This window comes from Myodes glareolus, chromosome 2 (genome assembly GCF_982192425.1).
Source record: "Myodes glareolus chromosome 2, mMyoGla1.1, whole genome shotgun sequence".
NCBI lineage: Eukaryota > Metazoa > Chordata > Mammalia > Rodentia > Cricetidae > Myodes > Myodes glareolus.
In genome coordinates, this window is record NC_142027.1 from 69,174,071 (window position 1) to 69,201,126 (window position 27,056).

At 39.5% G+C, this 27,056-nt stretch overlaps 1 protein-coding gene across 2 annotated transcripts in view; it reads left to right on the forward strand.

Moving 5' to 3' along the window:
* Pak2 (p21 (RAC1) activated kinase 2) overlaps window positions 1–27,056 on the forward strand; it is a 60,636-nt gene that overhangs the window by 19,027 nt on the left and 14,553 nt on the right. For both annotated transcript variants that reach the window (XM_048454000.3, XM_085685432.2), the window contains exons 2-10: window positions 4,235–4,442; window positions 15,677–15,777; window positions 17,432–17,579; window positions 18,773–18,804; window positions 19,739–19,846; window positions 21,357–21,489; window positions 23,025–23,088; window positions 23,526–23,574; window positions 24,345–24,457. In XM_048454000.3, coding sequence (XP_048309957.1) covers window positions 4,256–4,442; window positions 15,677–15,777; window positions 17,432–17,579; window positions 18,773–18,804; window positions 19,739–19,846; window positions 21,357–21,489; window positions 23,025–23,088; window positions 23,526–23,574; window positions 24,345–24,457 — 935 coding nt within the window. In that variant the 5' untranslated portion in view covers window positions 4,235–4,255. The remainder of the gene's footprint in view (window positions 1–4,234; window positions 4,443–15,676; window positions 15,778–17,431; window positions 17,580–18,772; window positions 18,805–19,738; window positions 19,847–21,356; window positions 21,490–23,024; window positions 23,089–23,525; window positions 23,575–24,344; window positions 24,458–27,056) is intronic.

A 27,056-nucleotide genomic window follows, 5' to 3' on the forward strand; every position in this document is an offset into this window, starting at 1 on the left:
GAGTGTGTTCCAAAAAGCCAGCACAAGCAGTAGGGATAAATCTGATGTCACTACCAGTGGCCACAGTCTGCCCCAGCCCTACAGCTGTCACCCACATTCAGAGGGACGAATTTGGTCCTATGCTGGTTTCTTCCCTGCTCATCTGGAGTTGGTGAGCTCCTATTAGCTCAGGCGAGCTGTTTCAGTGGGTGTCCCCATCATGGTCTTGACCTCTTTGCTCATGTTCTCATTCCTCCCACTATTCGACGCTGGTTACTTTCATAATGACTGGACACTCCAACCAGTAATGCTGAAGGGGCTCCCTTTGTACTCTTGGATAGCATTTATTGTTACTTGTTTTCTTAATGACTGCTGTTCTTAACAAGTGTTAAGCTGGAATCTCAGCCTAGCTTTGATTTGCTTTTCCCTGATGATTTATTGAGGTTGAATATTTTTTATGTTTATTGCTGTTTGTATTTCAGATTTATTTTGTGTGCATGTGTTTGTGACTGCAACAGTACCAGAGGACATGGTTGGAATTCAGTTTACTTCCTGTCACTTTGTAGTGTTGTCATAATGTTGTCGGACCTGGATGCAAGCACCTCTACCTGCTAGGCCACCCCCACTGTCCTGTATTTTGTTTTTGAGAACTGTTCATTTCATTGGCCCATGTATTGATCAGGGTGTTTGATTTCTTGTTATTTAGGTTTTTTAGTTTGTATTATTGTCAGGCATGTCCAACCTGTGGTTCATGGGCCACATGGATAGAAAGAGACCCAAAACAAAATATTAAACTTAGTTCAAATATTATGAGATTTTTTTATCTCTCGTGTGTGTATGTAAGAGAGAGAGATTCAGTTTTGTTCTGCTTTGTAGATGACAATGAACATATCTGTTTGATGTTAAACCTCTATAAGCTGTATAGCTAGCAGATTTCCCCCCATTATCTGGCTGTCTCTCGCTTGGTTAACTATTTCCTTCACTGAACAGAAAGAAGCTTTAATTCCATGATATCCCATTTGTTGTTTGTCCCTTGACCTTACTTCCTGAGCAAGTGAGCCCATTCAGAACAATCTTGAGTGTTTGCCCTAGTTTTTCTTCTAGCAGTTTGAGAATTTAGGGGCCCTGTTCAGAACATCCTTGCTACATCAGTATTGGAATCTTTTTTCCTCTAGCAATTACAGAATTTCAGTTCTTACGTTAAGACCTTTGATGCATTTGGAGTTGACTTTTGTGAAAGTTAAATATGAAATTCTTCTATATATGGACATCCAGTTTCCTAGCACCATTTGTTGAAAGGCTATCTATTCTTCAGTGTATATTTTTAACATCTTTGTCAAAAATCAGGTGTTTTTATCTGTCGGATTTGATGTTTGGGTCTTCTATTCTGTTTATCTGTGTGTCTGTTTTTGTGCCAGTATCATGGCTCCATAGTGTAACTTAAACTCAGGTATGGTGTTACTTCCCATTTTCTTATTTTTGCTAAGGATTATTTTGGCTCCCTTGGTGTTTTGTGCTTCCATGTAAACTTTAAGATTTTTTTCCTTTTTTTTTTTTTTTGGTTTTTGATTTTGAGACCTGTGTGTGTGTGTGTGTGTGTGTGTGTGTGTGTGTGTGTGTGTGTGTGTCTGGCTCTCTGGCTGACTGGCTGGCTGGCTGGCTGGCTGGCTGGCCGGCCTGGAACTCACAGAGATCGCCTACCTCTGCCTTCCAAGTGCTGGGATTAAAGGTCTGGGCCACCACCACATGGTATTTTTTTTTCTACTTCTGTGAAAAGTGGCATTGGAATTTTGATGATTGCCTTGAATCAGTAAAATTGCTTTTGGTAAGGTGACTATTTTTATAATATTAATTGTATTAATCCAAAAGTGTGAAAGGTTTTTCACTTCTAGTGTCTTCAATTTTTTTTTTTTTTTTTACATTTTAGAGGTCCAATACTTCTTTGGTTGAATTTATTCCAAGGTATTTTTTTTTATTTTGAATCTATTGTGTAGTTGTAGGATTGTTCCCCTACTTTCTCAGTATGTTTAGTTAGCGTGTAGGAAAACTGTTGATCTCGCCTCTAGCTAAGTCTTGAAGTGCTGTATTGAAATAAAGAGTGAAGAAAGTAGATTCCTCTCATCTGGGCCTGACTTTGTTTAGTTGGGAGGGTTTTGTTATTTTTTTTTAATTACTGTTTCAATATCATTGCTTGTTATAGATCTACTTAAGTGATTTATCTTGGCCGGTTGGTAGTGGCGCACACCTTTAATCCCAACACTTGGGAGGCAGAAGCAACTCTGTGTGTTCGAGGCCAGCCTGGTCTACAGAGTGAGTTCCAGGATATCCAGGACTGTTCATAGAGAAACCCTGTATGAAAAAAAAAATATTTATCTCACCTTGGTTTAGTGAGCTATATGCATCTAGAAATTCATCATCTCTTTTAGATTTTGGTGTTTTGAGACAGGGTTTCTCTGTGTTGCTTTGGAGCCTGTACTGGAACTAGCTTTTGTAGACCAGGCTGGCCTCGAACTCACAGAGATCTGCCTGCCTCTGCCTCCCGAGTGCTGGGATTAAAGGTGAGAGCCACCACCGCTGGCACCTTACTCTTTTCAGAGAACCAAATACTCATTTAGTTGATTCCTTGACTTCTTATTTCCATTTCATCTGTTTCTGTTAGTGGTACATTCTTTTAGAAAAGTTAATATGAAAGACTAAATTAAAATCAATCACAAGACTCTTGTGCATCAAATCAGATTAAAGAGGTTGGTTGGTAGGTGTAAGAGCAAAGGAACTGGAGCTGGGGAGATGGCTTAGTCAGTAAAGTGTTGTAGAAGTAGCAAGGCCTGAACTTGGGTCCCCAGCACTCATATAAAAAGCCAGGTGTGCCAGGTGGTGGTGGCTGGCGTCCGCCATTAATCCCAGCAGATCTCTGTGAGTTTGAGATCAGCCTGGTCTGCAGAAGGAGTTCCAGGACAGGCTTCCAAGCTACAGAGAAACCCTGTCTTGAAAAACCAAACAAACAAACAAAAAAATCCAGGTGTTTGTTACAATCCCAGGACTAGGAAGGTATAATAAACAGGAGGATCCTTAGGGCTTGCTAGCCATCCATTTGATCCAGTTATTGAGTTCAAGTTTCAATAAGAGACCCTGTCTGAAAAACATAAGGTATAGAGTTATTGAGGAAGACACCTTTATCCACTTTTGGCCTTTGCATGTGTGCACATACATATATACACATGTAAAGGAGAGCCAAGGACCATCTCTGCTTCTAACAGTAGACCTACCAGAGATATCCAGTGTGACTGTGTGAGAGCTTTTGTTCCCCTCAGAAATCAGTTTTTCTTAAGACTCCATAGTATGTGGCATGCGATGCCTATAATCCTAGCGTTTATGAGGCTGAAGCAGGAGGAGCCCTACAAGTTCCAGGCCTAATTGTTTAAAAACAAACGGGCTGGAGAGATGACCTGGTGGATAAGAGCATGGCTGCTGTTGGGAAAGACCTGGATATGATCCCCAGTATGTACATTGTGCTCACAACTGTCTGTAACTCCAGTTCCAGGAATCTGATGCCTTCTTCTGGTGGGCGTGCACACGTGTGCGCGTGCGCACACAAACACATAGGCAAAACACAACACATACAACAAAAATGTTAAAAAAATTGAACTTTGATAATTTGCTTCTCTAATGCTGTGTTAAAATATGGATACCTAATGAAAAATTTAAAATAAGATATTGACCAAAAGCAACTTGAGGAAGGGAAAAAAGAAAAGGCTGACGTTTAGATTGCACTCTGTTATTAAGGAATGGCGCTGGAGCTTGAGCACTGGCCGTGTCGTGCCAGCTTGCTGTCCCAGGACCTGCCCAGGCTACGTTGTCATTACTCGTAGAACCACCCTCAGACTTGCCCACAGGCCGGTCTGATGGAGGCAGTTCCTCAGTTAAGTTTTTCTCTTCCCAGGTGATTCTAGTTTGTGTCATGTTTACCAAAATGAGACAACACATAAACATCTTCATTTTTATTTTTGGAATCATCTCAGAATCGTTGGTTAGTTAAATCACTTATAATGTGTTAGTGTGAACATATTCTTCAAACATTCAGTGCAGATTGGTTTTATTGAGGCAAATTTGTTTTATCTTTTATCATCTATTTATCCAGATTTTGCTAATGTAACTAACTGGATCACATTTCTAATTTGCAATTGTAGTAATTACTGTTTGTGCTGTCTTTAACCTTGTTATTAATTGAATGTTTTGCATGTTGCCTCTCTTCCAGACCATTTCATAATTCTGAATCATGTCTGATAACGGCGAACTAGAAGACAAGCCTCCAGCACCTCCTGTGCGAATGAGCAGTACCATTTTTAGCACTGGAGGAAAAGATCCTTTATCAGCCAATCACAGTTTGAAACCTTTGCCTTCTGTTCCAGAGGAAAAGAAACCCAGGAACAAAATTATCTCCATATTCTCTGGCACAGAAAAAGGTAAACAGCTGCTATAATTTCAGAAGTCTCACATTGGCTCATGGTATGTTTCCCATCTTGATATTGTCTATGGTGAGTAATAGACAGATCCACGAGAACCCTTGAGGGCTGGAGAGATGGCTCAGCACACTCATTTGCTGCTCTTGCAGAGGATGACCCAGGTTTGATTCCCAGCACCCACATGGCAGCTTACCACTGTCTGTAACTCTAGTCCCAGGGGATCCAACACCCTTTTCTGGTCTCCACAGCTGCCACCTATACCTCTCATACATGCACTGCAGGTACGTACACGCAGGCAAACACTCATACACATAAAATAAAAATAAATAAACCTTAACAAGGAAAAAAGAAAACTCTTGATAATAAGCACTATTAAACAGACTCTCGTGGGCTTGATGCCTCAAAACCTTACTTAGCACTTGGAAGACTGAGGCAGGAGGATCAGTTGAATTCAGGAATTCAAAGTCAGCCTAGAAAACACAGGGATACCCTGTCTCTAAAACAACAACTACTCCCCTCCCCCCAAAAAAGACTTATTCATTCATTCAGCATCTTATTGTGTAGCCAAAGCTGTTGGTCCTCCTGCCTGCAGTGTGTGCTGTCATGCCTAGCAAAACTACCTTATTAAAGTGTGATTGCTTGTTCAGTCTGCTTGCTACAGAAAGTGAATTTCTATTCTTACCTTCATTTTCTGAGACCTCTATACAGCTTCCTGACATTAGTGGGATTTGTGATTGCCCTGGTCTATTTTGTGTGGCTTTAACGAAGTCTCTGTGGAGGTGAGGTGGAGCACACCTGTAATCCCAGCATTCAAGGGGCAGAGGCAGGTGGCTCTCCATGAGTTTGAGGTCAGCCTGGTCTGCATAGTAAGCTCCAGGTCATCCAAGGCTATATAGTGAACTGTCTCAGCCCTCACTCCACTCCCCCAAAAGAGGTTTATTTTGTCTATGCTTCTGGTGGCTAGAAACTCCAAACAGCACAACCCCAGTGTCTAATGAGGTCCATGTCACAGTGTGGTGAAGATTCAGAAGAGGAACCAGCTACTTATGGGAATGTTCAAAACCCAGAAGCAGAAGAGTCAGGAGGGGCAGCCACCCTTTGTAGGAATCTGCTCCCTTAGAAATTACTGTGCTTTCTGACACCATTAATCCATTCTGAAGGTGTTTATTACTCCTATGAGGTCCTTCCCCTTAAAGTTCCAACTACTTTTCTATACCATGTTTATTGTTTGGTTGATTTTTGTTTTGTTTAGACATTCCACTATAACTGAGACTGACCTCAAGCTCTATGTAGCTGAGACAGGCCTTATGACTACTAGTCCTCTTGCTTCCACCTCTAAGGGAACATGAACGATTACAGACATGCAGAACCATGCCCTGCTTTTTTTTTTTTTAATAGAATACTGCTTACTGGGGATCAAGTCTCCAGGATATGAATCATTAACAAACAAGTCATATATAAACTAAACTATAGCAGTGATATTTGAGGTACATGCTCATGATGGTTAATATCAGTTGTCAGCTTGATCTAGAATCAAGATGAAACCACCTCCCCACTGTGGTTGGCCCACTGGCTGGGATCCTGGACTATATCAGTGGGAAAAGGAAGAAGAATGGCAATTTGAAAGCCTGAGTTCAAGTCCCAGCATCCACATAATGAAAGAGAACAGACATCCACAAATGGTCCTTTTATTTAAACACATACCACATGCACACATAAATTAAAAGAAAAAAGGGGGCAATATGGAATGAGATTCAGTGGGTACAGTGCTTGTTCTGTAAGCATGAAGGTCTGAATTCGATCTGCAACACCTATATAAAAAGCCAGATGTGCAGTGTGTACCTGTAACCCCAGAATTGGGAGGGAGGGTTCACTGACCAGCCAGTCTAGCCAGCTGATGAGTTCCAGGTTCAATGAGAGATGCTGTCTCAGAAAGTAAGGTGGGGATGATACAGACAGTGTAGACATCTGGCCTCCAGGGTATGCACATAAAAAAAAAGAAAGATTGACTATATAGTAGGATACAATCTTCTGAGATCCTTACTCATTTGAAATTAAAAATTCTTATTTTTCAGTGGTAATGTAACATTTTGTCCTATGTTCTGTCATAGTCAGAAGGGACTGATAAAGCGTCAGCATGTCTTCTTTTAAGAACTGTTTGTCAGGGCTAAAAGTAGAGGCACATACCTTTAGTCCCATAGTCCCAGCATTGAGAGGCAGAGACAGGCAGGTCTCTGTGAGCTCCAGGCCAGCCAGCCAAAGCTTTGGAGTGAGACCTTGTGTCAGAAAAGAAACAAACAAAACTCGTTTAGAAAATCTATTTAGACCACCTGTTTATTTTTGTCAGTTTTCTGTAGGGTTTTCTTTTAATTTTTTATTTTGTTTTTGTTTTTTGATTGCTGGGTTCCTCATATACTCTGAATATTGATTCCTTGTTGATTAATTAGTTTGAATGTTTTCTCCATCCAGCAGGTTGTTTCCTCACTCTGTTGACTTTTTTTGTGTGTTGGAAAAGCTTGTCAGTTTGACATAATTCTATGGAATTAGGCCTTTTATTTATTTTTTGTTTGTTTGTTTGTTTTTCGAGACAGGATTTCTCTGTAGCTTTGGAGTCTGTCCTGGAACTATCTCTTGTAGACTAGACTGGCCTCAAACTCACAGAGATCTGCCTGCCTCTGCCTCCTGAGTGCTGGGATTAAAGGTGTGTGCCACCACAGCCCAGCAGAAATTAGGCCTTTTATAACAAATTCACTGAAGGGATCCTTTGCTTGCCTGTTAATGTTTGCATAGTCTATGTGAATCACCAGGAATTAAATGATAAGCAAAGCAGACAGTGTCCCTACCCTTACTACACGTGCCCAAAAGCTAGTGGAACTGGGATTATAGCATGTTGTGAGGCCCTGGGTTCATTTGGAGGGATGGGCAGAGTGTCGTAGCATGTAATTGTGAACTGTGAAGACTGACACAATGGTAGTGTCTGACTAATTTGGAGTTTTAGGAAGGTTTTCTAAGGCAAAACAGAGCTTGAGGGTTAGAATGAAGCAGTGGTTAAAGTGTGTTCTGTGCCTAGAAAAGAATGGTCAGTGGCCTGCCACAGGGTCGTGGTATACCATGGCACTGAGTTCACGCCAGAGTGATTTAAAAACAGAGGGCACACGACAATTACAGCTAAGTGTGACATTCACATGGAACTGCACACAACAGAAATGAAAAAGTGGGGAAGATCTGGTCACAAGGCCTTGTCTTCTGTGCTGTAGAACTCGGATTTTTCTTGTTTCCTGAGGAACCATTGCAGAATTTCAGGAGACTGGTAGCAGTATAGAAATTAGGTTTTGTTGGAGGTCTAAGACTACCTTGGGGGCTGGAGAGATGGCTCAGCGGTTAAGAGCACTGACTGCTCTTCCCGAGGACCCGGGTTCAATTCCCAGCACCCCCATGGCAGCTCGTAACTGTCTGAAAATCCAGTTCCAGGGGATCTGATACCTTCACACCAATGCACATAAAATAAAAAAAATTTAAAAAAAAAGACTACCTTGGAAACTGTGGTGTTTTTGCAGGAGCCTTTAGCCAATTTAATAGTTTTAATAATGAAAATGACAATGAGCCCTTGTCTTGTCTTATTATAGGCTCTAGTCAGACAGCTAGTGTTGATAGAGGCAGTTTTACACCCAATAATTAAGCTTGTGTGCACTTTACATATCTGATGGGTTTTGAAGAATGAAGATGTTATGTAAACATCCTTTCTTGTCCAGAAATCCAGTACTAATATTAATACTGGTTTATACTTCACCTACTTCCTTGAAAATAAATACTCTGTCTTCTGTGTTATGAAACAAATTTAGTTTCATGAATTTGGAGATAACACTAATAGTTGGACTGGAAACTGAGGAGTCTTCATTTAAGTAGATAAGTGTTCTTTCTCCCTCGTTTCTATTCTGGAATGCACCACAATCTTGTGCCTCATTCTGCCAAGTGCTGGGATGATGGGTATGAACCCTCAGGCCCAGCTTCTCAAGAGGCTGTTCTGTGACTCCAGCTAGGTCAATTGTAGAAAAAAGCAGTGGCTTTAAGATTTCATGTCAGCATGAGGCTCAGGATTTTGCCTCCTGTCCTTCCCACCACTTTTGTTATTTAAAGGTTTTAGAAGTGAGTCAGAGAAGTTTCCATGGTTTGTTACTTCCCATCAAGTGATCTGTTATCTGTAAATATCTTATAGATTATTATGTTTGACAAGCAAAAGTGGGAAGTTGACTTATTTTTAAACGTGAATAGATTTCTTCTCCAAAGCTAGAGTGTCTTGCAGAATTATTTATTTCTGCCTAATGTTGGCATCTAGAGTTACAACCAATCTGTAGAGCGGGTCTGTCTAATACGTGTTTGTTCACGTATTACTGAGGCTTACTTTCATATCTTTTTATCAGATGCTGTTTCTAAAACTTTGGCCCTCATCCAGGGGCTACTAAAATATGACCAGTACTTATGAAAAAACAAGTGGGATTCAACAGACTTTAGTTTTAGGATATTGTGTCGTTTTCTTTCTTTCCTTTTTTTTTTTAATTGAAAAGAAAAGCACATAGTCGGGCAGTGGTGGTGCACACCTTTAATCTCAGCACTCAGGAGTCAGAAACAGGCTGATCTCTGTGAGTTTGAGGCCAGGCTGGTCTATAAAGCTAGTTCTGGGATAGCTAGGAAAAACCCTATCTCTAAATAAATAAATAAATAAAAGCACAAACAAACAAAAGGGTATAGTGGTGCCTGCCTTTAATCCCAGCACTCAGGAGGCAGAGGCAGGTAGATCTCTGTGAGTTCAAGACTAGCCTGCTCTACATAGTGACTCTGAGACAGCCAGTACTACACAGAGAAAACACTTTCTAAAAAATACACACACACACACACACATACATATTTTAGGCCAGGTGACACATGTCTTTAATTCTAGTACTTAGGAGGCAGGCAAATCTCTATGAGTTTGAGGACAGCCAGAGCTATAGAGACAGAGACAAGAGACCCTGTCTCAACAAACTAACAAACAAAAAAGATTTATATTTATTGTAGGTGTGTGCATGCATGTGCCTGCAAACTGTGGTGCATGTGTAGAGATCAGAGCACAGCTTGTGAGACTTGTTTGTCTCCTTCCAAGATGTGTGTCTACAAGATGGAGCTCAGTTGTCAGGCCTGGTAGCAGGCATCTTTACCCACTGAGCCACCTGGCTCCCATCATTTTCCTTATCTAGGTCCATCTCTAGGCTGTTATTCTTTAACTTCCCAAAGGTGGAGAAACTGCTGGACCTTAGATACCTAAAACCTAGCAATGCTTTTGCTCACTTCTCTTTCTTCCTCTTCACCATACTTGTTTGCTGTTCTTTGCTGATTTAAACTGAACTTCTTGGTTGTGTTAGGGAAGGGAACTTTCACACCAGCTGGCCTTCCTTATAATCTGGTCACTGAAGCTATGCTCGTTTTTTGTAATTCTGGCGTAGCTCAGTCACCCTGTGAAACAGTTGACTGGAATGTTAAATGGGGGACCGGGGCTGTTGATGCCCACCTTGGATTGGGTATCCGTGATCAAGGTCATATAAGAAAATGATATTGTTTTCCAGTCATATGCATTGGGAAATGGTGAAGAAGTTCCTTGTGTAACAGGAGAAAAGCCTCTGCAAAGGACTTTTTTGGTTTTTCAAGACAGGGTTTCTCAGTAGCTTTAGAGCCTCTCTTGGAAGTAGCTCTTGTAGACCAGGCTGGCCTTGAACTCACAGAGATCTACCTGCCTCTGCCTCCCGAGTGCTGAGATTCACACTGCCACCCCGCTTGCAAAGGACTTTCTAAAAAAAAGGAAGATCGCTGGAGAGATGGCTCAGAGGTTAAGAGCACTGGTTGTTCTGTCTGAGTCCTGAGTTAATTCCCAACAACCACATGATATCTCATTAACTATCCAAAATGAGATCTGGTGCCCTCTTGTGGCCTGCAGGCATACATGCAGGCAGAACACTATATACAAAATAAATAGAATTTTTAAGAAGAAATAAATAAAGAAGCATTTTTCTTAATACACAAGCTTTGTTTCTGTCATCTTTGCAAAAAAGGTATACAAATTAAACTGTTAGTTAGTAGCTGACAAATCCTTTCTCCTATTTGCAGTATAATGAGTTAGAAGCCTGGGGACATGAAAAGAACTAGAGGTCCTGACCTGAGATTACTCAAATCTGGTGGAAAATGAAAGGTTGCTTATGATAGATGTAATTGTGTGTTGTAATAAAAACAACAAAATTTTATGCAAGCTTAATAGTTGCCTTTCCCTCTGACCCTTTCCACAGTTGGCATGACCTACCTTCTTCCCACATCTCTTGTTGGTAGATATGTATACTTGGAAAATCTAGAGGAAGCATGGACATTTTGCAGAAATATGTCACTACTGGTCAAAAATGGTATTGTTTCCTGTGAGTGCTAGATCAGTAGTGTCTCTGGGAGCAAAGAACAGCATGCACTAGCATGTCTATGTACAGATTTATCAAACAGCAGTGCAGTAGAATCTTGTTGGTTAAATATGACATATTGACCAATTTTTAATTCTTCAGATTCTGTTTGAAAAACACTTTGCTCTTCCCCCTTAGATTACTAAAATACAGCAAGTACTTGAGAAAAACAAGTGGAATTTGGCGCACGCCAAACCCCAAGACCCAACTAAAATGTCAGCTTAAGTGTCATTTGTTTTTAAGTCACTATAAGGGTAAAGGAAAGGAGAAAGCAGTAGTGTCCAAGGTTCTCATGTGCACTGGGAAGATTGCAGTGGAAAGAAGACACCTGCCTGAGTGGATAGAGAGATGGTGATTGCAAAATGGAGTGTGTGAGAGAAGGGATCCATTTTTCTCTCTAAGAATCTGAGTGACAGCCGGGTGGTGGTGGCGCACACCTTTAATCACAGCACTTGGGAGACAGAGGCAGGTGGATCTTTTTGAGTTCGAGGCCAACCTGATCTACAAGAGCTAGTTCCAGGACAGGCTCCAAAGCTGCAGAGAAACCCTGTCTCAAAAAACAAAGAAAGAGAGAGAGAGAGAGAGAGAGAGAGAGAGAGAGAGAGAGAGAGAATGAGAGAATCTGAGTGACTCAGGATTTAAAGACTGTATGGAGGGGAGAAAAGTTGAAGCATCAGAATAAAAAGTACAGATTTGGTCCAAGTCATCACACAGAGCTCCTTTCCTCTGTCTTGTGAACGTTCCCAGTGCTTTGTGTCTGTCCTGGCCCTCAGACTAGATGTGGGGGCTTTCTCTGGATAAACAGAGTGTTCTGGAGGAAGGTGCTTTATATACCCTGAACCTTATCCTCATCTTTGATCTAGCTTGTCTCCCAGTTAGTTGTGTAATGTTAACAGCAGAGGGTCACCAGACATCTGAAGAAAACACCTAAAGCACCGAATAGCACATGCCTTTGAGGCCTACCTGGATTACTAAGTGAAATCAAGGCTAGCCAGGGCCAGATAGCAAGACTCTGACTCAAAAAATCAGGTAATTTTATTAAACAGAAAGTTAGAAGCCTTCCACTTCAGAGAAAATCAACAACCAGAAAACCCAGCCTACAACATGGTCTTTGAGGAACAAAGACAAGTTCATGAACAAGACAAAGGTTTTCAGAAGGAAGAAATGATTGAGGAATGAAGAGAAATAATTCTTGGAAAATCAGTATTAAAAAATTAACAGAGCAAATGTGATAGGAAATTATTGAGAAATATTGATAAAATAATCAAGAAAATTCTCCCAGAGTTTTTTTGTTTTTTAAGCACCCAGATGGGAATTGTAAAAGAAAACAGTTAAATGTTGCAAATAATGAACAAAATAAGTAGAATGAGGGAAATAGAAATAATAAGGGAAAAGACCCATTGGCCGGAAGGTTGCTTACTGTTAGAGCACTTGCTGCTCCTGCAAAGACCTGGGTTTGATTCCTAGTACCCACAGAATGGCTCACAACCATCTGAAACTCCAATTCTAGGGATCCGATGCTATTTTCTGACCTCCATGAGCACTTCACATGGGTGGTGTGCTTATATACCTGTGTAAAATACTAACACATGTTAAGAAAAACAATTACTTTTTAAAAGACTGGAGGATAAAGAGATGAGACGGTGGTCAAGAGCACTGAGCACTGCTGTTCTTACAGAGGACCTAGGTTTGCTTCCCAGTACTCACAGCATTTCTAGGTCTTCTGATATCATCTGGCCTTTGCGGGTACCTTCCACACAAGCAGTGGATGTATTCTTAAGCAGGCATATCCACATACACATGAAAAGAAATGTACTGAAAAAAGATTATTTAATGAAGGGTTACAGTAAGGTAAGAGTAAAAGTGCTAATAGATACAAGATTTCTTTAGGGGATGATGAAATATGCTGGTTACATGGTGATAATATTTATGGAATTCTGAATATACTAAAATTCTTTGGATTGTACAATTTAAACAGGTAAATGTGACACAAGAGATAGAAGAGAATAATAAAACTTGATTCGAATGATTGCAAAAACAATAAGTAAAGTAGCCGAAACTACCTTTAGGAAATCCACTTTTTTATATAACATTTTTGTATAAACTTGCATGTTAGGGTAGAATCAAAGGTTTGCTGGAGTTGGGGGTAAAAGTCAGGATAGAACATATAGGGTCCAGGTTCAGTCTCCACTGAGAAGACAAGGTAATGTTTTGTACAAGTATTTACTGATAAACTCAAGTTATATAAAATGAATTATTTTATCTGCCAATACAGGCTTTCTCTCTGTAGGCCTGGCTGTCCCAGTACTCACTCTGTAGACCAGGCTGGCCTCGAACTCACAGAGATCCACCTGCCTCTGCTTCCCAAGTGCTGTGATTAAAAGTGTGTGCTGACTGAAATGTCTTTTCTTAAAAGATACAGATTTCCAAAGCTTACTTTAAAAAAAAGAAAGAAAAGATTAAAGAAGATCGTATGTAGAAAAGCTAAACTCTTTCTGCTGTGTACTTGTACAGTGTTCTTGTACACTGTAAAGATTTGTCACTAATATTAGTTTAATCAGGAAGAGTAAGCAGGGCAACCACACTAAGAGAATTCTGGGAAGAAGAAAGGCAGTCACAAGCCAGATGCAGAGGAAACAAGATGAGAATGCCTTACCAAGAAAAGGTACCAACACACATGGCTAAACATAGACAAGAATTATGGGTGAATTTAAGTTGTAAGTGCTAGTTAGTAATAAGCCTGAGCAATAGGCCAAATAGTTTATAATTAATATAAAACTCTGTTCATTTGGTACTAAATGGTTGCAGAACTGGGTGGGACAGAAACTTCTGCCTACATCTTTCCACAAAGAAAATCTTATGACCTGCCTGGCTTTATTAATAAATCAATGAAATATTTAAGGGAGAAGTAATTGCCAGTTCTGTACAATTTCCAGAAAATTGAATAGAGGTAATGTTTCCCAACACATTTAGTGAACTTCATGTTACTTGGATACCCAACTCAAAAACATTACAAAAGAGAGAGAGAGCTACACATTTATTGAACATAGATAGACAATCTTGGCAAAATTTTAACAGTGGTAATCCAACAGTGTTTTAAAAAGGCAATGGGTGAGGGCCAAATACAGTAAGTAGCACACGCCTTTCATCCCAGCATTTGGGAGGCAGAAGCAGGCCATCTGTGAGTTCAAGGACAGCCTGATCTATAAAGTGAGTTCCAGGACAGCCAGGACACAGGTGAAAGAAAGAAAAAGAAAGGAAGGAAGGAAGGAAGGAAGGAAGGAAGGAAGGAAGGAAGGAAAGAAAGGAAGGAAAGAAAGGAAGGAAAGAAAGGAAGGAAAGAAAGGAAGGAAAGAAAGGAAGGAAAGAAAAGAAAAGAAGGAAAAGAAAGAAAGAGAAAGAAACCTGTCTGTGGGGGAAACCAAAATCCAAAAGAAAAAAAAAGAAAGAAAAACCACCTTTATTGAACCATGTTGTAGACTAGGGACTAGCCAATTTAATTAGGTTAAGTAAGTAAATAAATGAATAAGTAAATTGTCTAAATTAGAAAGGGCATGCAAGCTTTTCCTTACTTTACCGCAGCATGTTACTTTATAGACAATCCTGTGGTGCCCTCAGAAAAATTTAAAATAAGTAGAAGAAAGTTTCGGAATATAAGATCAGTCCTGAAGAATGAGTTTTATTTTGTATTTTCTGGTAGCGCTGACCCAAGATTGCAAGCATGCTAGACAAGAAAGCTAACTCTGACTCTGAGCTACATTCCCTAACCCCAAAACTGCCATTTTTAGTAGCATCAAAAATTAATAAGTATTCTTCTGCAGAAGTATGATGAAGGTAGTGGCAGGATCTGTATTCTGTTTTCCGGTACTAGCAGACATGGCTGAAAGAAAGACCTAATTAATACAGATTTGCTGTTGGTCATGGGTCAGAAGGCAAGGTGTCAATAAACTCTAAATTGATTCATAGAATTAAATGTTATTCCTGTCACGGCCCTAGAAAGCTTTTTGTAGAAATTTAAAATATTCTTAATTTCGTATTGTAATGTAGAGAACCTGAAATAATCCCAGCAGATTTGAAAAAAGCTAAAAGAAAAATAAGAACTTAGACTGTTCTTTCAATGTTTGTATAAAGATGACAGTAATCAAGGTAAACAGCATTGGCGTAATGATAGACAGATGACTTTAGGAGAGCAGAGCATCTAGAAATAGAACCACAGGTTTAGAAGCTGCGGGTTAGAGCAGGAAGACGGAGGAGGAAAAGGAATTGGTGTTTGAATTTGCAAAAAATGTTATATTGATAGTACAAAAAAAAAATGTGCAGTGAAGCCATAGGTAAGTTGGGTAATTTAAAGATGTAACATTTACAGACTGTAACAAAAAGGAAAGTGTACGCCAGGTGTGGTGGTTCATGCATTCAACCTTAATATCCGTAGACTGATACCAAAGAATTACCATTAATTTGAGGCCATTGTAGACTGAAGAATGAGGCCCTGTCTCAGAAAAGCAAGGTGGAGGAGGGGGTTGGGAAAGAAGGAAGACTTTAGCTTGCTCAAGTGACTTCTGTAAAATGTGTCTTTGGAGGCACCCTCCAGCAGGATGCATGTTGTATGTGCCAGTTTCCTGTCAGCCACTGTTCCCAGCATAGGATTCTTCTGCAATAACTTCATTCCTAATCAGTTTCAGAAAAAATACAAAATAATAAATGCCATAAATAACCTTGTTTAAAGAGATTATTTTCTCTCCCCACCCCCATGCCCTCTAGGAAGTAAAAAGAAAGAAAAAGAACGGCCAGAGATTTCTCCTCCATCTGATTTTGAACACACCATCCATGTTGGCTTTGATGCTGTTACTGGAGAGTTCACTGTAAGTTTACCTACTGGAGGTTTGTGTGTGGCAGTTAAACAGTTCTTAAGAGGGTTGCGGCAACACTCAGTGAAGAGAAGCACTTACTGTACAAGTGTGAGGACCCAAGTTAAATCCCCAGAACGCATACAACACAGAATACAGAAGTAATTGTGGTACTCGCACAGCGTGATGGGAGACAGGAGAGTCTCTGAAGGCTCCAGGGCAGCTAGCATGGTAAATGATATAAGTAGTGAAAACAGGAGACCTTGTCTCCAGGTAGAAGACAGTGATGACTGAGATGATCCTCTGACCTCTGCAAAGGTGCACACAGTCAAGAAACCGAAAAAGCGTACTCAAGCATTTTTAGGATTAAGTTTTAAATCAGTTTTTCTTTCTGGTTTTTTGAGGCATGATTGTTATGTAACGCAGGCTGGCTTCCTGTGAACTCATTTTGTTGTTGAGACTGGTCTTGAACTCAGCCCTCCTTTCTCTGCCTTCCTGTCTGGGTGCTGGGGTGACAGCTCTGAGCTAGCATAACTGGTGTTGAACTTTTCTATCCCATGTGATTATTAGTTCCTTTTCCCTTGTCATCGTTTCTTTAAAGCAAATTCTCACTATGATCCCAGTAAAGCCTGAAACTCTGAATGCTCCTGAGAGTGTGGGGTTACACGCTGGCTATCGTGACTAGCGTTAGTTATCAATTATTACTGTTTTTTACTTGTCATAAAAATATTAGTAATTGGGGCTGGAGGTGTGGTTCTGAATTACATACATGCAGGCAAAACGTTCATATTCATAAAATAACCTTTAAAGAAATTAGTAATTGAATGACCTTTTTCTCTAGAGAGCTGAGCCTATAAATTATAGTTATGAAAAAACAGATACAGAGAAATGGAATTTTAAGTCTAGGTAATGGCTGAGTTGGCAAAATGCTTGCTTTGAAAGCATGAAAAGATCTGAATTCAGATCCCTAAAATCCAGATGCTATGCTGGGAGTGATCCTGCATTCCCAGCCTACTTGTAACATTTTAGATCAGTTGAAGACCCTATTTCAAACAAAAGTTGGAAGCCACCCGAGGACCACACTAGAGTCTGTCCTTTGACCACGCAGACCTTTTTAAAAAACAAAACAAAACAAAACGGATGTGGTAGCTCAAGCCTTTCATCCCAGCACTTAGGAGGCAGAAGCAGGCCTATCAGCTGTAGTCTACAGGACAGCCAGGGCTACACAGAGAAATCCTACCTCAAAAACAAAGAGAAAAGCGTATACTTTTATAATCCCAAAACTTAGGCTCCTGAGGGTAGTATTGTGAGTTCCAGGCCAGGTTGAGCTATATAGTTAAAACTGTTTCAAAACTAAATAAATAGGGGCTATATAGAGATGGCTCAGTAGTTAATAGCACTTGTTCTTGCAGAGGACCTGGGTTCAATTCCTAGCACTCACATCACAACTATCAATGACACATACTGTACAAACAGACATATATGTAGACAAAACATTCATGCATAAATCATAAAAATAGTAACATGTTTTTTTTAAAAAAAAAAACCAAAGAAACATTTTAGCTGAACCTAAAATTTATGTGTATTGGTCAGTTATCATTGATCTATGAAAATGTTCTTTATTAGAGCAATTCAAATCCTCACTGATTTGTAAATTTCTTCCTGTTAGGGCATGCCGGAACAGTGGGCGAGGCTGCTGCAGACCTCCAACATTACCAAACTGGAGCAGAAGAAGAACCCTCAGGCTGTGCTGGATGCCTTGAAGTTCTACGACTCTAATACTGTGAAGCAGAAGTACCTGAGCTTCACTCCTCCTGGTAAGACACCAGACAGTGGTGAGAGCCAGATCGGATGCACAGTGCCAGAGCCTTGCCAGATGAAAAGATTAAGTAAAAATGGGAAGGATTGCTGTTGCCCCTCCTCTCCTGCATAAATCTGCCTTAGAGAGTGATGAGGTTGACCCGTGTCATGACTGAATGTCCGGAGGTTGTATTAACCTCATCATTTTGCTAGAAATGGAGTTGGTGGATATTTTGACTCTGTTTATTTAATCTTTTCCTCTTTGATGCTTTTAAATGACTTCTAGCAATAGAAGGCAAAAGGTCTGAATTAATAGACAAGCTCATGCTAGAGATGGTTATTGTTAGTGGTATAAATGGAAGTGAGTTTTTATAAATAAATGGCAGGCTTTGAAATGAAATACTTTTCCGCTATCTTGAAAAACCAAAAAAAAAAGAAAGAAAGAAAGAAAGAAAAATGCTTTTCTACTCATCTGGGTGTGCTGGAAAACACCTTAATCCCATTACACAGGAGGCAGAGACAGGCAGGTCTTCGTGAGTTCAAGGCCACTCTGGTCTACATTTTGAGATCTGCATCAGCCAAGGTTATACAACAGTAAGACCCTGTCTCAAAGAAAAGAAAAAAAAAATTCTGTTAAAAAATTGAAACTTCCTGGCGGGATGGCTCAGGGATCAGGTTAAGAAGTGCTAGTTGTTCCCTGAAGACCCAGGTTCAATCCCCAGCACCCAGGTGGTGGCTCACAATCATTCCTAACTCCAGTTCTAAGAGGTCCAGTGCCACCTTCTGACCTCTGGGGGCACCAGACATGTGCACTTGCAAGAATGCATGAAGACAGAATACATATGCACACAAAAGAAATGAAGTCTAGGGCTGGAGAGATGGCTCAGAGGTTAAGAGCATTGCCAGCTTTTCCAAAGGTCCTGAGTTCAATTCCCAGCAACCACATGGTGGCTCACAACCATCTGTAATGAGGCCTGCTGCCCTCTTCTGGACTGAAGAAAGAATCCTGTATACATAATAAACAAATAAATAAATATAAAAAAAAAAAGAAATGAAGTCTAAAACTGGGGGTAGGGAGGAATTAAAAAAGAATACCAGGCCAGCCAGAGCTATATTGCAAAAACCCTGTCTGCTTTTTTGTTCATTCATTCTTTTATTTATTTTTGGTTTTCTCTCTCAAATTGGTAATGTCTTTTCTGTTTATATTTAGAGAAAGATGGCTTCCCTTCTGGAACACCAGCAGTAAGTTAATAATTTATTATAGTTTGTATTCTAATTTAGGTTATCTAAAACAAATCTTTATTTTGCCTGCTAAAATATAAAAACAGATGTCATAGCCCATGTCTCTAGCCTCGTAACTGACCAAGGTAGTGAACTCACTGCATATTTAGAGGACTGGATAACTAGTAAGATCATGTCTCAAAAAATAAAGTCAGCCATCAGATAAATAACTACTTTGTTTTTGTTTTAAGTTAGCTACTTGATTAGTTGAAGAGAAGAAGCCATATTAAGTAAATAGGATTTGGTGGGCACTTTAAAGCTACTAAACTTTATAATGCCCTCCAGAGCAATTTAGCTACTTCTCCAGTGTTGCAATATCGAACTTGAATATGGTGAACTGAATGGCATAGTCTCTTCTCCCCAGACCTATCAGTACCGTTCGGAGTATGATAAACTATGGCACATTTAAGTAGTTAAAACGTATCAGCACCTTTTCTTGCTTTATTAACTGGTAAACCTGGATGTTTCAAATGCCTCAAGTGAGGTTTGTGTCTGCATCATCCAGAGGACCTTTGCTTTGCTCCCATGAAGTCAGTTCCTTACTTACAGAGCACTGTGTGTGCTTATATAAAGGGCAAGAATAGGATTCCAGTGTACTTGAGAGCTATGGCCAAGGTTACAGCATACACAGGCTTGGGTTCAATCCTTAGAGCCTCCTCCCCACTAAAAATTATATTCACCACATAGAGTCATTTACTTTTTAATTGATTGTATCAGAACCAGTAAAGTTTGATTGTTTTTAAATAAGCTGTTGAAAAAATAAACTTTTTAAAAAAATTCTTTTGTTTTTATTGAACTATAGATTTTTCTTTAAAATATTTTAAAAGGGTAGTCACATTTTAACCTTTTAATTTTCTTGGTTTATCCTCCTTTTTTGCTTCTGTGATGAGTGCAGCTGAATACCAAGGGATCAGAAACATCAGCAGTAGTAACAGAGGAAGACGATGATGATGAAGATGCTGCTCCTCCTGTCATTGCCCCTCGGCCTGATCATACAAAATCAGTGAGTGATTGACTGATGACCTGCACTGTGTGTGTTTGAAAACACTGGTCTGCATTTGACTTGTAGTTGTTTAAAGGCCCTCAAGCTTAAACTACTGTAGTCTGGAGAAACTTGGTTATTTATCAGAACCTACTTTTTGGAGCTGATTAAATGACTCAGCAGGTAAAAGTTGCTTAAAAACTACTCTGAAAAGTAATGTCTTGAATAGGCTTATGGTGCCCATTTTTAATCCCAGTATGGTAGGTAGATCTCTATGAGTTAAGGTCATAGTTTAGTGAGTTCCAGGCAAACTAGAGCTACATAACTCAGTGGGTTTTTCTTTCTGTATTTCTCTATTCCTCTATTCTAAGGAGGATCTATTTCTTTAGCTTTCTCAATATAGATAACTATTATATCTAAAACTAAATCATTACTATTACCTGGATTATGTATTTATCCTTGCTCTCAAAGACTGTGTGTTTATTCAAGAGGCATTTAAGAGTGAAATTACTTACTAAGAGAATTTAAGCATAAGGGCCTTAAGTAGAGACAAGCAGTGAGAAGCTGCGCCAGGACTCGACTCTACTCAGCAGGCAGAGCTGAGACTGATGCTGTGGTAGAGCACTGTTATTTCTTTATGCTTTAGGACTGGCTGTGGGAAAGGGAACGATCAATGTCGAGTTTGTAAAACTTACGGGGGAAGGTGGTTAGAGTTATTTCAACATCAAGACTCTTACTCTTTTCTGTTCCTAAGCTGTGCTGGGTTCGTTTTGTTTTTGTTTTGAGCCAGGTTCTCATACGGTCTAAGCTGGCTTCAAACTCAATATATAGCTGAGGCTGGCCTAGAACTCTTGATCCTCCTGCCTGTTTCTCAGGCACCCAGATAGAGGTGTGTGCGCCATCTCTGGCTGCAGGTGTGCTTTTTTTTTTTTTTTTAATGTGTGTGACTATTTTGCCTGGGTGTGTATCTGTGTACTACATTGTACCTGATGCCTATGAAAGTCAGAAAATGGCATCAGATCCTCTGGAACTGTGTTACAGATGGTTATGAGCAGCCATATGGGTGCTGGGAATTGAATCTGGGCCCTTTGGAGAAGTAATGTATGCTTCTTTCATTACATTGTTCTCAGTATGTTAAATGTATTGACACTGTAATTTCATAGATCTATTTTGCTAGATACTTTCAAAATACATACATGCTGTGTCAAAAAAAGATATTATGCATTATTTCCTGGTTAAATGTTTTAGGGAGGTGGGAGTATTTATAACAGGGTCTTATTGTAACTCAAGCTATCCTTGCTGTATCTGTCTCCTGAGTGCTAGGCTTACAGACATGTATACTATGCCTGGCAGTTATGTGTTTCTTGTGTCAATATACTGTCCCATCCTTCCAAACAGTGGGAAAAATAACTTAGTTTTGCTAAGCAAAAAAAAAAAAAAAAAGGTCCAAAGGATGCATTTTCTGCTACCAAGACCATGTGATAATGTTTTTCTCTCAAGTCTCAGCAATGAACTATATATATCTTTGCAGATTTACACACGGTCTGTCATCGACCCTATTCCTGCTCCAGTTGGTGATTCTAATGTTGATGGTGGTGCCAAGTCTTCAGACAAACAGAAGAAGAAAGCCAAGATGACAGATGAAGAGATTATGGAGAAATTAAGTATGCACTCTATACTTTATTTCTTAAAAACATTTGGCCGGGGGAAGCACTTGCTTAGTGTTGTCAAAACCCTTGGTCCCTGCCAGCCACATCCAAAGGACATAGCTTGACTCTGTCAGAGGGGTTGCATATGGCTTCTCGGTACAAACCTATAAAAGGGCACTTGCCATCAAGCCTGATGGCCTCAGTCCAGTGTCTAGGGTCCACATGGAGAAAGGAAAGAACCGACTCCCCAAGTCTTCTGACTTCCTTTTGTGGAGACATACGCACGCACCCATGCATATATATACACACTAAACAAAAAAGAAACATAAAATTGTTCCTAAAGAATATGACCTTCTGTAATATGTGTCAGCTTAAAGTATGTAGGGGGTGGTTTCTTTTTCTCTCTGCCATTGTTGACTTTATGCCAAGCCTTAAAAGGTAACAGTAATATCTGTTTACAAATCTATAGCAGCTTCCAATAGCACTGACCTGGGGGGCAGGGGTCAAGGAAAGTGTTTAAATCATGGGTGTGCTCTAATTATTGCTTTTATTCCTTAATACTTCTAAGTATGAACCTGCTTTTACGGTGACATTTTGTAGAAATACATAATGATCCTTCTCTTAGGAAAGCTGCTACAATAAACCAGAACAGTGGTTGCCAGCATTTAGTCATGACCTCTAGTTAGTTGTCTCACCCCGCCTTTGCTGCAGATCTTTTTTCAGCATCTTACTGTGGGTTCTGGCTTTGTGTTTTATAGCTTAAAGGTAGAGTATTTAGGTAGATTATAACTTTGCTTCATGTATTCATGTATTACCTTGAGCAGCTGACAGTGCTGAGATATTTTCTCCAGTTTTAAAAGTAAATATGAGTTTCAGTTATTTTCTAATTTCTTGAATTTAGTATTTATTTTATTGAAGTGTTTTTTTTTTCAAAATACTTAGTTTTTCTAAGTGTATTAAAAGGTAGAAGATGACTGGGCAATGGTGGTGCATGCCTTTTATCCCAGCACTTAGGAAGCAGAGGCAGGGGAATCAACCAGCCTGGTCTACAGAGTGAGTTCCAGAACAACTAGGGCTACCCAGAGAAACTTTATCTCAAAATACAAAAAAAAAAAAAAAAAAAAAGTCTAACCCAATGGAAAAGTGTGCCACCACCTTTTATTGCTTATTTTTCTTAATTTCTTTTCAACTTTAAAATTTTCTGTGTGTTAAGTGTTTTGCCTATATGTGTGTATATGCACTACACGAATGCCTGGCACCAGCAGAGATCAGGAGTGGATGTTGCATCCCCTGGAACTAGAGTTATGGGTGGATGTAAGCCACTATGTAGGTGTTGGGAATTGAACCCAGGTCCTGTGATTTTAACTGTTGAGACAATTCTCCAGCCCCTGCTTATTTTTCTTTAGTGTTGTTTAAAACAAATTGTTTTTGAAACTTGGTGTAGGGAAAGGTACTTTTATAATCAGTGCAGATTATTAAAAGGAATAATTATCAAATTTTATTTAAATATTTAGTTTGCTCGACTGACTTCTAATTTTTGTTTAAAATAGGAACTATTGTGAGCATAGGTGATCCTAAGAAAAAATACACAAGATATGAAAAAATTGGACAAGGGTAAGTTTGATTCTACTGATGTCATACTCAGTACTCATGGATATACAGAATCTACCCTCTGACACTGAACACGTCACTATTTTGGGTGGTACCTTTAGAGATTGTGTAAATAGAAACTGTACTTCTAATTTGGGTATAATAATGCACACTTGCAACACCATCACTTGAGATTGTTACAGACTGGAGCCCAGCCCATAGCCTGACCCTGTCTCAAAAAATAAATAAACTGAGCAGCGGTGTTGCACACTTAATCCCAGCATTTTGTGTGTGAATTTTGGCCACAAGGATTGCCTCACTGTTTTCTCCCCTCTTTTCATTTTAGGAGTCTTAGTCTAAGATGTTGAATCTTTTTTCAGTTGTTCAAAGCCTGAAGTGTTTGAATACTATAAATGGTGTAACTTAAGAACTTAATTCTATTCTTTTTTTTTTCCCTACAGGGCTTCAGGTACAGTTTTTACTGCAACTGATGTAGCACTGGGGCAAGAGGTAGCTACTGCTTAAGTCTTCATGTTAACTCTTTGTGTAGAGAGAAGGAATAATGAATAGATCCATGTTGTGGGTCATGGAGTATATATGCTTATCTGTGCATAAATGTGTAGTAGCCAGAGGCTGTCCTCACCAAATAAGTGAGGCTAGCTGACCAGGGAACCAGGGGGATCTGTGCTCTGGATGTATAGATACATGCCACCACAGCAGGTTTTGGGATGGAAGGAACTGAGATCTTTATACTTGGAAGTGCTTTAGCAGCTGAGCTGTCTCCCCAGCTCTAGAATGTGTTAGAAGAATTGATCTAGTTTTAGCAACAGTTATTATGTTAGGGGGGGGGGGAAGATGAATGTGTTCGGGATCATGAATAAGGAATCATTTATGATTCCTAAACATTTGCTAGTTTAGAATTTTTTTAAAAAGTAATTCCTTGTATTGACCGACCTTAAGTTGGTTAGTAAACTTCAGGATAAATCTAGGGTCAGTGAGATAGTTCAGCAGGTAAAGTCACTCACCAACACAGAGTCCACGCACATAAAACAAACAGAATTTCATTTTAAAATGTTTTAAATACAAATTCAAATATAATTTAGAGTCTGTATCACAAAACATTGTACATAGGCAGTATACATGTAAAAACATCATGAATGAGTAAGTTACAATCTCACTGTGTAAGGTATACATATTATATAACTAGCTAATTGGTGCTTGTAACTTTGTCAAAGAATTAGGAATGCTGTTTTGATGTATCAAATATGTTTCTATTATAGGTTGCTATTAAGCAGATTAATTTACAGAAACAACCAAAGAAAGAATTGATCATTAATGAAATTCTGGTGATGAAAGAATTAAAGAATCCCAACATAGTCAACTTCTTGGACAGGTAAATACTAATATTTTCTTTAAAGTTGAGATCAACTCGGGGTAGTGATTCATAACTGTAATTCCAGCATTGGAAGACTGAGACAAAGGATGAAGAGTCAGGGTGAGCCTAATTGGCCCTGTCTTTATTTTATTTTACTTTTTTAAAATATTTATTTATTTATTATGTATACAGTATTCTGTCGGTATGTCTGCAGGCTAGAAGAGAGCACCAGATGTCATTACAGATGGTTGTGAGCCACCATGTGGTTGCCAGGAACTCAGGACCTTTGGAAGAGCAGGCAATGCTTTTAACCACTGAGCCATCTCTCCAGCCCAGCCCTGTCTTTAAAAACGAGAATGAGTGAAAGTCAAAAATGAGAAAGGGAGGCTGAAGAAATAGCTCGTGCTCTTCATGAGCACATACTGCTCTTGGGGAGGACCCAGCACCCCCATGGCAACTTACAACTTCCTGTGACTCCACTTCCTCTTTTGGCCTCTGTTAGCACTCACATAGTGCACATAAGCTCAGTGAGGCAAACATACACATATAAATTACATAAATAAAATCTTAAAACATAAAAAAATGAAAAACATACATTGGGATAAAAATATGGACATTTGTGGTTGGAAAGATGGCTGAGCAATTAAGAGCCCTTGCTGCCTTTTAGTGGACCAAGGGTTGGTTCCCAGCACCCATGTATTGGCTTATACCCACCTGTGACTCTGGTTCTAGGGCATTCAGCTCTCTCTCTTCCAGTCTCTGCATGCGTGCATACACGTAAGCAAAACACACAAAACAAATTTAACAATTAGTACTTAACAGTCTTCAAAAAAACAAAAGAAAAAAGCAAAAACCCAGAAATTTGTAGTTTGATTATTTGGTACAGACATAGCATTTTAGATTGAGATACCAGTGCTGAGAAGTAAGCCAAAAGGAGGAGGAGAAGAAAGGTGAAAACTGCACACTGCGGTCCAGGGCCTTTCTGAAAGGACCTCCCTTGACAGACGAGAGCACATTTCTGTGAAGGACGGCCAACAGTGCTTGTGTTCATTGAAATGAGCAGAGCAGAGACACTAAAGAGTGGCTGGCTGTGATTCATGCTGTGATCTCAGAGATGACTAGCCACACAGTTTTTAAACTATAAGTTTAGCTTTTGTTCTATATAACCTAGGAAAGCCTCAAGCTTGCCATGTGCCTGCTTTGGTCTCTCAGGAAGCTGGGGTTATAGCATTATTAGATAATAATACTTTAGTGAATGATAGCATAGGTTGCATTAGATATAATAGATTGAAGATGGTTTTCTTCTGTATTTAAATTTGTTTAGAATAGGGGAAAGATAATATATTATGAGACTTTAACCCTTATTTGTAAAGACTATATTCAAAGAAACAAAATTTTCAGGTTCATTTCCTTACTTGCTTTTTGGAATCTCTTTTTATTTTTTGAAATTATAATTATATCAGTTATCCCATCTCCTTTTAAGAACCTTTTATTCATGTGTATGTGTGTGCCTGCTTGTCTATGTGCACTGCTTCACACGATGGTACCTAGAGAGGCCAGGAGAATGTCAGAACCAAAGACTGGAGTAGAGAGAGTGGTTATGAGCCACTGGCGTGGTGTTGGTCCTCTGGAATGAGGATTTCCCCTCTCACTCTCCAGCTGGAGACATGACTCAGTGCTTAGAAGCACTGGCTGCTCTCCCAAAGGTCCTGGGTTCAATTCCCAGCACCTACATGGCAGCTAACATGTCTCTAACTCTAGCCCTAGGGGGGCCAGCACCTTCTCTTGCCTCTAGACTGTTCATCGGTGCACAGACACACACAGAGGCAAAACATCCATATACATAAATTAATTTTAAAAAAATTTAAATATTATTCTACATCAACATAGAATGAAAGTTTAGACAAACCCTATACTTAGGGGTCATTGATTTGTTTGGCTTAGTATTTTGTTCTTGTCAGTAACTATCTGTGTGACCTTGGATGAATTACCAAACGTTTTCCAAATCTCCCACTTTGTTTGCCTTCCCTCACTCCACACAAACATATAAGGGGGAAAATCTTATATTTTCTTTTTGTTTGTTTTTTGAGAGAGGGTATTTGAACTTGCAGCTTCCTACCTCAGTGGCTACCTGAAATAAAATGAAATAATTCTCTATATATATTTATTGATTTATTTATTGACAATTTTATTGGCAATTCTTATATTGGATTTTTTTGGTTTTTTCTTTCTTTCTTTCTTTTTTTTTTTGGTTTTTTTTTTTTTTTTTTTGGTTTTTTTGAGACAGGATTTCTCTGTAGCTTTAGAACCTGTCCTGGAACTAGCTGTGTAGACCAGGCTGGCCTCGGATTTACAGAGATCCGCCTTGCCTCTGCCTCCCGAGTGCTGGGATTAAAGGTGTGTGCCACCACCACCCAGCCAATATTGGGCTATTCTAATTGCAATAACATATTTATACACTCAAACAAATAATGTAGGCAAGCTATGACATTAAAATGATCCTAAAACTTTTTATTTTTCTGGCTTTTGTTTGTTTTGTTTGAGACAGAGTCTATATAGCCAGCCCTTCTGGCCTCATTCAGGGCAATCTTGGTAACTGCTTCCTGAGTGTTGGGAT